At 33.8% G+C, this 15,345-nt stretch overlaps 1 protein-coding gene across 1 annotated transcript; it reads left to right on the top strand.

Moving 5' to 3' along the window:
* The first annotated feature begins 9,922 nt into the window (after positions 1-9,922).
* Positions 9,923-13,345, top strand: LOC121235843 (cytochrome P450 CYP72A219-like). Its single transcript, XM_041132267.1, has 5 exons — positions 9,923-10,327; positions 11,190-11,407; positions 11,586-11,830; positions 12,052-12,439; positions 12,853-13,345. Exons 1-5 carry the CDS (start codon positions 10,048-10,050, stop codon positions 13,276-13,278), a joined length of 1,557 nt encoding a protein of 518 aa, XP_040988201.1. The 5' UTR covers positions 9,923-10,047; the 3' UTR covers positions 13,279-13,345.
* Positions 13,346-15,345: the final 2,000 nt, after the last annotated feature.

Here is a 15,345-nt window from a genome sequence, read left to right as displayed (position 1 = left end):
TTCGAACAGAAGTTTTGTAAGTTTATTAAAAAATATATTAAATGTATACTATATTTATATTCCTATAAATTGTTATAATATATATCAATGTTTTGAATACCGTACCGGACAGCGTACCGGTCAAGGCACTGGAACGAAATATTTCGGTACCGGTACCGTTTCGGGATAGCGTTTCGGGATAACGTTTCGGGATAGTCGATCTATAAATAAATTATATATATAAATATATATAAAAATTATATTCTAAAATAATAGTCTATATATAAATAAATTATATACAAATACATATATATATAAATTATAAATAGTCTAGTCTGAATTGAGGGTTAAAAAATAAGTTTGTAGTTTGAAAAAACGAAAAAAAAAAAAAAAAAAAAACACAGGCCGAAATATCGGCCGGTACCGGCCGAAATATAGGCCGGTACAGGCCGAAATTGAGGCCGGTATCGACCGGTATTTTTGCCAGTACGGAACAGGTATAGTACCGGTACCGGCCGGACGGCCGAAACGAAAAATTTCGGCCGTACCGGCCGGTACGGTACGAAATTTAAATCTTTGATATATATACTATTATAGTAGATTATATATACTGTAATATATATGTAATATTATAATATATATTATGATAGTAGAATACTTTAAATGAAAGCATAATAACTTATAAAATATTTTTTTATAGTATAATAGTAATATATCATAATACTTTACTATCAAAGTGTTATATATGAGATATTAATATGTATATAGTACCACATAATAGCATGTAGTGCTATATGGTATGAATTTATACTTAACTAATATATGTCATATTATATATTCCATTATACTTTACCTACTAAAGTTATATATGACATTATACAACATATATATATAGAGTATAGCTTACTAATATACTATCATCTTATAAATTTCTCTACACTTTATTATGTGACCTTAGTATATTTGAGGCTATATATATGTGAGTATATATTACTAATACATATGATCTTAATAATATATATGACAGTATAGGTCACTACATATATGATAATATATATTACTATATATATATACTATATATTTAGTATAGATTACTATATATATGATAGTATATATTACATTATATATGATAATATATATAACTAATACATATGATGTTATAGTACTTTTCATTTAATGATGAAAAAAGTTATATTTAAACATAAAGAATATGTGTTCGAACGGTACTCGTAAACCGTTCGAACACATATGTTAACGTTTGAACGTAAAAAAACATTCGAACGGACAAGGCAAATGGTGGGAAAACATCCCGCCAAAAACAAGACAGCTGGATTACCGTTCGAACGTAATTTGTTATAGTTCGAACGGATTATTGCAGTGGTGGGAAAATATCCCGCCAATTAAACTATAGTATCATCTAATATGTCTATATATATTAATGTTGTTCTTTTATTCAAAAGGTGTAATGAAAAAAAAATATAAATAAACATTTACAATACCGTTTGAACAGTTAGAAATTAAAGTTCGAACTGTTAATTTTCGAGCGGTAATAAATCAATAACGTTCGAACACATATGTTAACGTTCGAACGTGAAAATTAGGAGGGAATTTTCTCCCGCTTAATATTTTCACGTTCGAACGGTTAGTAAATAACCGTTCAAACATGAAATGTTCTTCAAAAACACGACAGAACCTCACAATTCTGTTTCTCTCCTCCTACTGTCGCTCCGTGTGGTCGCCCAAAGATTACCCCTTCGCATATCAGAGGTATTCTTTCTCAAACTAGCCCTTAAGCTCAAAAAAATTGTTCATCTCACTCCATTATTCTCGGATGATTACTTGTAGGATAGTTTGTGATTATTCTCGGATTATTTCCTTTCCATCTTCAAAAATTCAGGTATTTCTTTTAAAATAGAAATGTATGATTTGAACTTTATATTTTGCAATGTTAGAAAGTTGTATGCTTTGAGATTGTTGTTTGTGTTTGTTAGAGTTTGGGATTAATGGAGTTTTCGGCATTGTTGAAGACGACTGGAATCTGGAATGAATACGTTCGAAACGGTTCGGATTACCGTTCGAACGTATTCATTTTGTTCGAACATAGGTTCTCATAGTTCGAACGGATAATGACATTACATCAATAACGTATACAGAATACGTTAGGTTTGGTATGGTTATAAATTATATGTACTACTAAATCACAAATAATTAGGACCAACTACCATTTAATATTGTTAATTCTAAATAAATAAAATTAATATTCAAATTAAAATACTACTAAATCTTTAAATTAAAATAGAAATAGTTAAGATTTAATAATACGTAAATACTTAAAGATAAATTAATAAAATTAATATTCAAATTAAAATACTACTAAATCTTTAAATTAAAATATAAATAATTAAGATTTAATAATACTTAAATACTTAAATATAAATTAATAAAATTAATATTCAAATTAAAATACTACTAAATCCTTAAATTAAAATAGAAATAGTTAAGATTTAATAATACTTAAATACTTAAAGATAAATTAATAAAATTAATATTCAAATTAAAATACTACTAAATCTTTAAATTAAAATAGAAATAGTTAAGATTTAATAATACGTAAATACTTAAAGATAAATTAATAAAATTAATATTCAAATTAAAATACTACTAAATCTTTAAATTAAAATAGAAATAGTTAAGATTTAATAATACTTAAATACTTAAAGATAAATTAATAAAATTAATATTCAAATTAAAATACTACTAAATCTTTAAATTAAAATATAAATAATTAAGATTTAATAATACTTAAATACTTAAATATAAATTAATAAAATTAATATTCAAATTAAAATACTACTAAATCTTTAAATTAAAATAGAAATAGTTAAGATTTAATAATACTTAAATACTTAAAGATAAATTAATAAAATTAATATTCAAATTAAAATACTACTAAATCTTTAAATTAAAATAGAAATAGTTAAGATTTAATAATACATAAATACTTAAAGATAAATTAATAAAATTAATATTCAAATTAAAATACTACTAAATCTTTAAATTAAAATAGAAATAGTTAAGAATTTAATAATACTTAAATACTTAAAGATAAATTAATAAAATTAATATTCAAATTAAAATACTACTAAATCTTTAAATTAAAATATAAATAATTAAGATTTAATAATACTTAAATACTTAAATATAAATTAATAAAATTAATATTCAAATTAAAATACTACTAAATCTTTAAATTAAAATAGAAATAGTTAAGATTTAATAATACTTAAATACTTAAATATAAATTAATAAAATTAATATTCAAATTAAAATACTACTAAATCTTTAAATTAAAATATAAATAGTTAAGATTTAATAATACCTACTAATTAAGTTTTTGTTGTATTATTGTATAAATAATATGTTGTTATTGTTTGACATATATTAGCATATTTTGCATTGTTTGTTCATCAAAATAAACCTTAGACCCGTTCGAGAATTATCAATCCGGATGAATGCTTGATTGATAACTCTTGAATTGTCCAGAGTGGACAGTTTGGGATTGTAAGATCATTCTCGCAAACTATAGAACTATATCTGTTGTCGTCCAACATTATGATTTTGGTAGATTCATTCATTGTTCTCTGGATATGCAGTTTCGGTGATGGTGCAACGACGTGTTAATCGTCAGTGCACACAACCAAACAAGCATATTTGGAGAACTATGGGGAGATGCTGCCGAAATTTTGTTGGACGTGACAGATAATAGATCATAGGTTGGCGACTATGAATATAGTTAGGCATGGATAAGAGTTGGATGAGAGTTAGCGATCGATTGGATCAGAATTACAATGTATATGCTGAAGGTGTTAAAAAATTCTTGGAGTTTGCATTGGGTACATGTGATAGTGATGAGCGTATCAGATGCCCATGCAGAGAATGCAGGAATTTGCGTTCTCATAAGATAGACTTAGTGAGAGAGCATCTGTTTGTCAAAGGTATTGATAAGGGTTATACTGATTGGGTCTTACACGGTGAACCATATCCAACTTCATTTGAAGCTCCACGTGAAGAAGAAGAGATCGATGAAGATGTACAACTAGAGATTGTTGGAGATGATTACGATGAAGATATGGAGGAAATGTTAGGTGACATCGGTGCGGGAATGTTTATGAATGAAGGTGACACGGACACATCAAGCTCAAATGATGGGGGCCATAACACTTTTGCACGCTTGTGGAATGATTCACAGCGTGAGCTATATCCATGATGCAGAAGACATAGGAAGCTGTCGTTTACCGTAAGATTGCTTCACATAAAATCAATGTGTCGATTATCTATTAAGGCAGTCAATATGTTACTTGAACTGTTTAAAGAGGCACTGCCGACAGACAATACTTTACCTCGTAACTTCTATGAAGCAAAAAAGTTGAAACGAGGACTTGGATTTGATTACAACGTAATACATGCATGTAAGAATGACTGCATATTATTTTGGCGAGAGAATGAGCAGTTGAACGAGTGTCCTATATGCCACGAGTCAAGATGGACATCGGACAAGGCAAATGTTCCGCAAAAGGTCATACGCCACTTTCCATTGATACCTAGATTACAACGATTATTTATGTCACACGCAACGGCTGCAGATATGACATGGCACTCATCAGACAGAGTAAGGAACGATAATATTTTGTCACATCCTGCTGACTCCCAGGTGTGGAAGGAATTTGATCAAGAACACCAATGGTTTGCTGAAGAACCGCGTAACGTAAGATTTGGGTTGGCAACAGATGGATTTAATCCTTTTGGGAACATGAGTACTAGTCATAGTACTGGGCCAGTTGTACTTATGCCGTATAATCTACCACCGTGGAAGTGTATGAAAGATCCATATTTCATGATGAGTTTGCTCATCCCAGGTCCGAGGTCACCGGGAAATGATATAGACATACACTTACAGCCATTGATTGCAGAATTGAAAGATTTGTGGGAGAATGGGGTTGTCACATTTGATTCGTCAACAGGCAAGTCGTTCAAGATGCATGCTGCGGTGTTGTGGACAATAAATGATTTTCCAGCTTATGGGAATTTGTCAGGTTGGAGTACTAAGGGGAAAATGGCATGTCCAACTTGTAACAAATATACCAAATTTGAATGGCTTACGTACGGGAGGAAATTATGTTTCATAGGTCATCGTCGATTTTTACCTGGTGACCATAGATGGCGTGGAAATTCTAGAATGTTTGATGGAACTGTTGAATGGGGCCAACCTCCACCATATTTGTCTGGTGAAGATGTACTTGCACAATTTATAAATGTTGGTTGTAATGAATTTGGTAAAAAACAACGAAAGAGAAAACGAGCTACGAATGAGTTGAATTGGACAAAGAAGAGTATATTTTCGAACTCCCGTACTGGTCGAAGTTAAAATTGCGACATAGCCTTGATGTTATGCATATTGAAAAAAATATTTGCGAATCCGTATTGGGAACATTGATGTCAATTGAAGGAAAAACAAAGGATACAATAAACTCAAGGAAGGATTTGAAGCGGTTGGGAATAAGACGGGAAATGCAGTTGCAAGAAAATGGTTCGTCTGTCTACATGCCGATTGGGTGGTATACATTGTCAAGGAATGAAAGGGTTACATTTTGTGAGTGGCTAATGAAGATCAAATTACCGGACGGTTATGCCTCGAATCTAACAAGATGTGTGAGAACAAATGATTGGAAAATAACTGGATTAAAAAGTCATGATTGTCATGTTTTCTTACAGCATATCTTGCCTATTGGTATCCGTGGGTACTTGACCAGAGATGTGCGTGTGGCTTTGACTGAGTTGGGTGCATTTTTTAAAGACTTATGTGCTAGGACGTTGAATGTAGAAGCTTTGGATCGAATGGAACGAGAAATTGTCATAATATTGTGTAAGCTAGAAAATATTTATCCACCGTCATTCTTCGATGTCATGGTTCACCTAGCCGTTCATTTGCCACGTGAGGCTCGACTTGCAGGACCAGTTCAATATAGATGGATGTATCCCATTGAACGATTTCTTGGAAAGTTGAAACGTACAGTGGGTAACAAGGCCCGTCCAGAAGGATCAATTGCAGAAGCATATATTGACGATGAGTGGCATACCTTCTGTTCCAAATATTTCCATGGAGTTGACACTCGGTTTGATCGGCCAGAAAGAAATTTTGACGTTGACCGAGCAAGGCAACGAAATATATTTTCTGTGTTTTCCCAACAAGTTCGTCCAATTGGTGCAGTGCGTGGTTATGACTTGTGTGGAAGAGAGTTCGAGAAAGCTCAGTGGTACGTGCCGAACAATTGCCCTGAGATAGAGAACTACTTGAAGTAAGTTATAACTTTTTCTTAATTTAAATTGCCTCATTAATTTTAAAAAAATACAAAATATAAAATATTTGTGGTAATCATCAATTTCAGTGATCATATTAACGTGCTCAAGGAACGAGGAGTAAATGATATAAACCAAAAACATGAAGAGGAGTTCCCGAGATGGTTTGAAGAACGGGTAATGAAATTACATATGCGTTACTCAATAACAAATGAAAAATTATTAATTTCAACTTTGATATAGTATACGCTTTACTCAATATGTAGGTTGTACAATTGCATGCGAATAATCCAAATGATATATCTGATGAACTGTATGCATTGGCGCGTGGCCCATCGAGACGTGCTGCTCGATTTTCTGCATGTATTTCTCAGGGAAGTAGGTATCACACACTGGATCGAGATTGTTATAGGAAAACCCAAAATAGTGGTGTCCTAGTCGAAGGAAGTCATGATGGAGAAAATATTGATTTCTATGGGGTTATTGTCGATATAATTGGAATGAAATATTTGGGAGAGCTTGCGGTGTATCTGTTTAAGTGTGATTGGTGGGATTTAAGCAATCCTCGTACTGGAGTCCGTGATGATGAATATTTTTTGAGTGTTAATACATCAAAAAAATGGTATGAAGATGATCCTTTTATTTTGGTTTCTCAAGCATCTCAAGTATTCTACTTAGATGACCTGAAGTTAGGAAATCAATGGCGAGTAGTTCAAAAATATTCTCCAAGAAATATATATGATGTTATCCCTCAGGCGGAAGGACAAGATGAAGAAGAAGATGACTCTTCTACTCAAGAAGCATACCAAGAGAGTCAACCCGCCTTAAATTTGTTTGTGGATTTGAGCCAGTATGAGATGATTCCATTAAATAGAGAAGATATTGAGGCTGAAATTGTTGATGCGACAGTTGAGGAAAATGTTGAATCATCTGAAGTATCTACAGATGATGAGAGCGAATTGTCAAATGAAACTGATACAGATTCTGATTGACCAATTATGTGTTAATATTACACTTGATGACAAATATTTTACTTATTGAATGTATCAGTAGTTTGAAATTATGCCGCCAAAGAGGAAGGAAGTTTGCAACCCATCTCCACCTGTTCCTAGCTCTCCTTCATTGTCACCATTAGAGATTGATTTTACAGAACAAGGTAAAAATCTAATACTCATAAAAGTTATTAATTAAGGTCCTATAATAGAGATATAAATGAAATTGATTACAATGTTATATTTTATAGAATCTACAGTACAATCTCGTCAAGGTCGAGGCACCACTAGAGGGGTGACGTTGGAAAAATATCGGAAGGTGGGTAAGATCAAGGTTAACATTCCTGACGAACATACTGGGGGCGAAGGACAACCAGCAGCTTGGCTTGCATCACATGTGGGTGCTCTTACACGAACTTACGCACTTTTGGCAACGACTTCATGGAAAAAAGTCCCCCAAGATGTTAAAGAGCTTATCAAGAAGCGTTGTTTGGTAATGTTTAAAACATTGATTTAGTAGAATAAATTTCTATATTTTACTTAAATTTAGAATATTATAAATGATAATGTGTTTGTGACTATTTTTTTAAGGATGATTTCGAATTAAATTTTGGTCGGAGAGAGGAGCGTAAGACTGTGGAAGAGCTTATGGGTAATGCATTCCGTAAATATAAGGCGATGTGTCATGAGTATTATAATAAGTTTGAGAAGAAGGAAGATGCATGCCAACATCCTTTCCAGGATGTCCGACCTTCTGAGTGGGAAAAACTTTGTGACATGTTTGAGGATCCATCATATCAGGTATAATGAAATTTAATTATTTTACTTGTCCTATCTGGCATTTCGCTTCATCATATTTTCAATTTCTTTGCAGGAGCGAAGTTCTATAAACAAAACAAATAGATCAAAATTGAAGATTAATCATCATGCAGGCTCAAGATCTTTCCATCGCCTTTCTAAGAAATTGGTATTGCTATTTTTTTTATTGGATATAGTTAATTATTTGGATGAATCATAATGACTTTATATCTTAACACATTTATTGTTGCAAGATTCAGATACTAATTATGATCTGACAAAATTATATGCTGCATCGCACACTGATCGTAATGGAGAGTGGACTCATCCTGATGCCCATGAAAATTATGTAAGTTTTATAACCTGTTTTAATTAAATATATTAGAATATTTATGACGATATTAATTCTTTATCTTATATATGGCTAGGATAAAATGATTGCCCTACGTGCTGAATCTGCGTCAGATCAAAATTCCTCAACAAGTCATATTGAGATTTTTACACAAGTCCTGGGTCAACGTTCAGGATATTTGAGGGGTTTGGGTCGTTGTATAAAGCCTGGTCCCTCTTCCTCTTCTTCTGGGAATGCATCTATGACTTCTATAGCGCTAGAGAATGCGAATTCCAGAATCGAAGAATTGACTACAAGACAGCATGAGTTAGAGGCTCAATTGGCAAAACAAGCAGATATGGAGATGCGCCTCAAACAACATGAAGAACAACAAGAAGAGTTCAGAAGACAGATGCAACTCCAAATGCAGCAGCTTATGCAACAGTACAGGCCTCTAAGCAACTGATGGATTTTGGGATTATCTATTTATGTATGAACAATGTCCGTCTCGACTGTTATTTATTTAGTTTGCGCTTATTTTAACACTTTTGTGAGTGTTAAACAGTTTCTAATGTATTTTTTCAAATAGTATGAATGTCTATTTGGTTTTCTATTATTGATTTAAATTAAAGAGATATCGTTCGAACGAACGTAAAACGTTCGAACTCTATGTAACGACAATAGCGTTCGAACGTAAACGTAATGTTCGAACGAAATTTATGTTCGTAGAGTTCGAACGATCACACAACGTTCGAACGTAAATAATTTCAGTCGTGTTCGAACATAGCCTATACCGTTCGAACCCATATACCGTTCGACCTGACCATTTAACGTTCGAACACAAAGACAATTCATAACGTTCGAACGAATTCATGTGTGTTCGAATATATTTCGAAATCGTTCAAACACGTCACTACTGTTCGAACTTAAAATTTTTTCCGTTTGAACCATTTTCTAGGACGAATTTAAACCGTGACAAAAAAAATTTTTGTTCGAACGTGTTCGAGCGGTTTCCTTCAATTTCGTCCCAAAAGAAATTTTTTGGGACGAAATGGTGATTTTCGTCCCAAAATACCTTTTGGCACAGTGATATTGGAACAACTTTGGGACGAATTTTTTTCGTCCCAAAAAATGTTTTGGGACGAAATTGGGGTCTTTTGGGATGAAAATTTTCGTCCCAAAAGACCCTTTCTGTTGTAGTGTATTGTCTTCAATTATTTAACCTGTTCAAGAAGAATCTACTCAGAATCCAATTGCTAAGTTGGTTTTATATATATTGATGTATAGGTAGTTAAAAATTATAAAGATAATATAAAAAATTGTTCAAAAATTAAATAAAAATATATGTTTTAAAAAATAAATAAATAATAATAATATATTATTATAAACACTGAATCGTATCAACTCACGATCAAAATTGACATGTTAGCTAAATTTTAAATGTTAGTTAACGCCACACCGATTTCTTCTCTGTTCAATAAGGCCACACAGCGACGCAAGCTTCCTTTCCAGAAATTCCACATTTCCTTTTTCTCTCTCACTCGCAACCACACAAGTACACATTCACTTCTCTCTCTGTTTTTGTTCATCATGGAAATCTCATTCCCAACGCTTGCGCTTATGTCTATTTTTACGGTCGTGGTACTCAGATCAGCATGGAGCGTGCTGAGATGGGTGTGGCTTAAGCCGAAGAAGCTAGAGAGGTGTCTGAGGGAGCAAGGTTTTAAGGGAAACTCCTACCGGATTCTCTTTGGAGACTTGAAGGAGAGCTCTCGGATGATAAATGAAGCGAGGTCTAAGCCCATGAGCTTCACCAACGATATTGCACCTCGTGTCTTTCCCTTTCCCTTCCAAACTCTGAAGAATTATGGTATGTATATGTCTATAATACTCCCAGTAGCCATCTTCCCTTCTGATTCTTTTCCTTCAAGTTTGTTTCTCTTTAACGATAGAATCCATAGATTTTGATTTCCAAGTTACAAATCTCGTAGAGTTGCATGCTTTTTCCCCCTATTTTCTCTTTTCAAAACACGAAATCGGGGCAAATGTTTCCTGTTCTGTTTGTAGTTTTTTCTTCATTGCCGAAATTGTCGCAAAGTAGGGCCTGATTTGGACAGTGAGAAGAAATGATCAGTAAATTGTAGTAAAATAGTTTGTGAATAATAGTAAAATAAATTATTTTTCTTCATAAAAATAATTGTTTTTTATGTTTTAGGTGGAAGTTTGGAAAAATTATAATTATTAAGTAATGATTAGGTGAAAAAAAATTAAAAACTAAAAATTAAAAAGTATTTATATTTATAATAGATATTGTGATAAGATACGATGAAATAAGATGAGATGGGAGACTTTCAATATCCAAACCAAACCTGCACGTGGCAAAAGACTTTGGGATAATTGTCAAAAAGACTTTAGGTCTTTCTCTCTTTTGAAATATAGCATTTTCGTCTATATGCGTCACTGAAAATCATGAGACTATAAAATATTTACAGGCATATGAAATCTAACTCCATTTTAGTGAAAAAAAAAAAAAAAATTCCTAGATTTTGTGTATGCTTTGACGAGGAACGATGCGTGTGAACTATCAACCTAATTCTCATTCATGAAAATAAAATAAGAGAGATTTACCTTCAAATGACAGATGTAGATGGGTATGTATGAATTTATTAATTTGATAAATGATATTAGATTTGCTTCTCAACTGTCATATAACAACCAGCACAAATATGTAGGTAAGAACTCCTTTACATGGATTGGTCCGACACCAAGGGTGCACATTATGGACACTGAACAATTAAAAGATATCTTCTCCAAGCACTACACCTTTCAAAAGCCGCACGGAAATCCTCTTACCAAGTTACTAGTAACCGGTCTTGCCTCTTATGAAGCTGAGAAATGGGCTAAACACCGAAAGATTATCAATCCAGCATTCCATCTAGAGAAATTGAAGGTTAGTTAATTCTTTCCATTTGTTTTATTCCATTAACACTCAACATATATTGACATTGAAGTGATTTTTTGCAATTTCTATTGATAGTTTCTAACAATGTATCGATGTTGATCTTCTTGGAAAGAATTTCTTGAATCCCACCTATAAATTCCATTACATTTTGTGTTGTTTGCTTTAGAGTTTTTTACCAGCAATTCATCAGAGTTGCAACGACATGATTTGCAAATGGGTAAGTTCCATTACCAAAGAAGGGTCCATTGAGTTAGATGTATGGCCCTATCTCCAAAATCTCGCAAGTGATGTGATTTCGAGAACGGCCTTCGGAAGTAGCTATGAAGAAGGGAGACTGATTTTTGAACTCCAAAGAGAGCAAGCAGAGCTTACAATGAAAGCCATACAGACTGTCTACATTCCAGGATGGAGGTAAATCGAAAACTTTCTAGTACACGCCAGCTAATAATAATTAATCAAGTTTGTCATTTGGATTTGGCTCTGATACATAACTTTTGAAACATTTTACCTCAAAAAGTCAGATATAGGTAGAACGATAAAAATCAACTATTATTTGCAGACTAGAAAATTCAATGCATAATATTGTAAGCTTTTTTATTCCCTTCATGTTTATATGAATGGTTTGAATGCAGGTATCTACCAACTAAGATGAACAGGAGGATGAAAGAAATACAAAATAAAATACAAGCATCGCTCAAAGACCTTATCAACAAAAGAGAGAAGGAAACAAAAGCTGGTGAGTCTAGAAATGATGACTTACTGGGCATACTTATAGAATCCAACATCAAAGAAATTCAAGAGCATGGGGACGACAAGAACATTGGAATGAATCTTAAAGACGTAATAGAGGAATGTAAGTTGTTTTATTTTGCTGGGCAAGAGACCACCTCTGTTTTGCTCGTTTGGACAATGGTTATGCTGAGTAAGTATCCATATTGGCAAGCACTTGCAAGAGAAGAGGTTTTAGAAGTTTTTGGCAAAGACAAACCAGACTTCGAGGGGTTAAATCGCTTAAAAGTTGTAAGTAGTTCTTATATATCTTCTTCGAAGATTCTCTCAAAAGATTTTTTTTATAGCTGAATTACTATATAAAAAAAAGAGTAATATATTATTCTATATCATAAAAAGGATGTAAATACCCTTACAAACAAAATATGGTTAGCAACATCGAAAGTATACACAAAAAATGTTAAGATTCTGACTTTTGAAATATAGGATAGGAAGTCAGCCATGTAAGTGCACATAGATTGGAACTTGGTGTTGTTTTTTAAGGATGAAAGCTTGTATTTTGTGGTTAGTTTGGAAGATTTGCTTGTTCGCTGACTTTCACTACATTCATCATTTTAGCTCTAGCATATACTTGCCTTGAACATTTTCAGAAATAATTTGCGATTGAATTCTTACAATATGCATCATAATATTCAATGCCACAGGTTACCATGATACTTTATGAGGTTCTAAGACTATACCCACCTGTAGTTGTTCTTACTCGAACAATTCATGAGGTTACGAAACTTGGAACATTGTCTTTACCAGCTGGAGTTCAAATCTCCTTGCCGACAATCCTCATCCATCACGATCATGAACTTTGGGGAGATGATGCAGATGAGTTCAAACCAGAGAGGTTCTCTGATGGAGTCTCAAAAGCAACAAAAGGCAAACTATCATTTTTCCCATTCGGATGGGGTCCTAGGATATGCATTGGACAAAACTTTTCTTTGACTGAAGCTAAGGTGGCCCTCTCAATGGTTCTACAACGCTTCTCATTTGAGCTTTCACCATCCTATGCCCATGCTCCTTTAACTATTATTACTCTTCAACCACAGTACGGCGCTCACATCATTCTTCGAAATCTGTAAAATAGAAATCACTGTGGCAAAACAACATTTGGAAACATGTTAAGAAGAACTTGTGATTTTATTATCATATTGAGACTCTTGGCAAAGATCAAGTGTCATCTCTTTCTTATCATGTCAGCTAAATTTATTATAAATTGCATAATGCCATTCAATGGTAGATCATGGGTTTTTAATTTTGGAGGAGTTGGGACTAATAACAATATGATATAAAGAAATCAATAAATCTTGAGTTATTCAAATGTAACAATCTGCAAGAAATTCAGTGGATGAATTTTATTAGGCTTTAGGAATGTTGTGAAATCCTAGAAAGATCATGAATCGAGCAACTGTTTAGATTTTAGTCTATTAGCATAATGGGTTTCCTACTCATTATGGTACAAAAGTGTCTTTTAAATTATTTGAAGCATATAGGAGTAAGAGTTTGAGAAAAGAATTGCACCATTAGTCTCAAATGAACATTTAGGATTTTCTGATACAATAATACGTTTTTCACTTTTCAAATGAAAAAGTGTTCGAGAATGTCATTTCATTTATTTGGGACACTTAGGAGTCGCATTTTACCAAACGAATTGCATAGCAAAACTCGTATGGTTAATTACGATTTTATGGTATCATAATAATTTTGCACAACTTCTAGTAAATAGTGGATAGCGCCATGTAACACCCAGTACAAACAATTGTCATATCGTCGTGTGGATTGTCCAAAGAGCCTTGGAGAGTTTTAAGTGGACACTTGGCAATATTCTAGCCACACTTGGTGAATAGTGTAGGCACTTGGCACAAGGAGAAACTATGAAATAGAAATACGAAGGAATGAAAGGAAAATCAAATCATATGAACATGCCACCTAAGCCAAACACCATTCCATCCAACCAAACACTTTGTGGCCAACCAAATAAGGGTTTCAACCCTAGTGAAATCTCAAACCATTGATATCCAATTGAAACCCCAAATCAATAGAGGAAGTTGAAATCCTAATAGTTTCCCAAACTCTAAACCACTCAAATTTTGCTTTAAGTGATTAATCACTTGATTAAATTACTTTCACATTCTATTAACTACTCAAATTCATGTTATTATGCCTTCATTTATTCTTTTATACCTGTTGATGTGGTAAAAATTGATGAACGGGCCAGAATGGGAGAAAGAGTCATTCCCACCCACTAGGGGGACTTGGGCCTCGTTCGGTGTTGTTTGGAGCTCCCTACAGTATTCTGATGCGGTTGTATGGCGACAACGCATATGTCCATGGCAGTGAATGGGAAACATAAGTGAAAAGAAATAAAGAGATGAACAGATAGATTTACGTGATTCGGCATAATGCCTACGTCCACGGGTGTTAGGGGAGGAGAGATCCACTATAATATTCTTGTTTACAGTCTTTCATGGTCTCTCATATCTCATTATACAATGGTGATGCTGAATATATGTTTACTGGAGAAGAGGCCTTGCTCCCCTGTTTTCTGGTTAGAGGAGAGGTCAAAGAAGCACTGAAGAAGATCCAGCCCCCTCGACGAAGAAGAGAGAGCCCTTATTTATATTGAATGTCTTTTCCTGTGTGTGCCCCTACAGGTAAGGCCACGCCTTCTAACTGCGCCCCCTTGACATGCCCTTGCACCCACTAGTCCCCTATGAGCCCCCTAACCCCCATGGCGCCCTGACACCCCATGACCTCTGTTGTCCCCTACTGTCACCTAGCCCTTGCTTTCAGCATTCTCCGCATGCCTCCCTGCTCCTTGTCCCGTACTGGGCCCCAGTGGGCCCCAGGCCAATATTTTTATCCCCTCACAGTATCTCGCGATTCTTAAGGGCGATTTGTTTCCAAAAGAAGATCTTGAGAATCTTCAAAGGTAAAAATGTTGCCGAATTGATCTGCCCGGATACATGAGGAAGTAAATTCTGAAAGTTGGGCCCCATTCATTTGTTCCTTTGGCGCAAACAGTAAATATTTTCAAATTTAGGTCTCAGATATGAGCTCAATTTGTGAGGGTCTAGGGTGGGAGATAGACTCAACCGCGTATTGTGCAAGCACAAAGCTCAAATGTGGTTGGAAGTTGGCTCGACCGT

This window comes from Juglans microcarpa x Juglans regia, chromosome 6D (assembly GCF_004785595.1).
Source record: "Juglans microcarpa x Juglans regia isolate MS1-56 chromosome 6D, Jm3101_v1.0, whole genome shotgun sequence".
NCBI lineage: Eukaryota > Viridiplantae > Streptophyta > Magnoliopsida > Fagales > Juglandaceae > Juglans > Juglans microcarpa x Juglans regia.
Note: the sequence above shows the minus strand (reverse complement) of the source record. Positions and strands in the feature narration are given on the sequence as shown.

Excerpts from the sequence above, each read along its gene's own strand:
- LOC121235843 (XM_041132267.1), top strand. The coding sequence starts at position 10,048 with ATGGAAATCTCATTCCCAACGCTTGCGCTTATGTCTATTTTTACGGTC. Across the intron at positions 10,328-11,189 it reads CCAAACTCTGAAGAATTATG|GTAAGAACTCCTTTACATGG; the intron begins GTATGTATATGT and ends ACAAATATGTAG. Across the intron at positions 11,408-11,585 it reads TCCATCTAGAGAAATTGAAG|AGTTTTTTACCAGCAATTCA; the intron begins GTTAGTTAATTC and ends TGTTTGCTTTAG.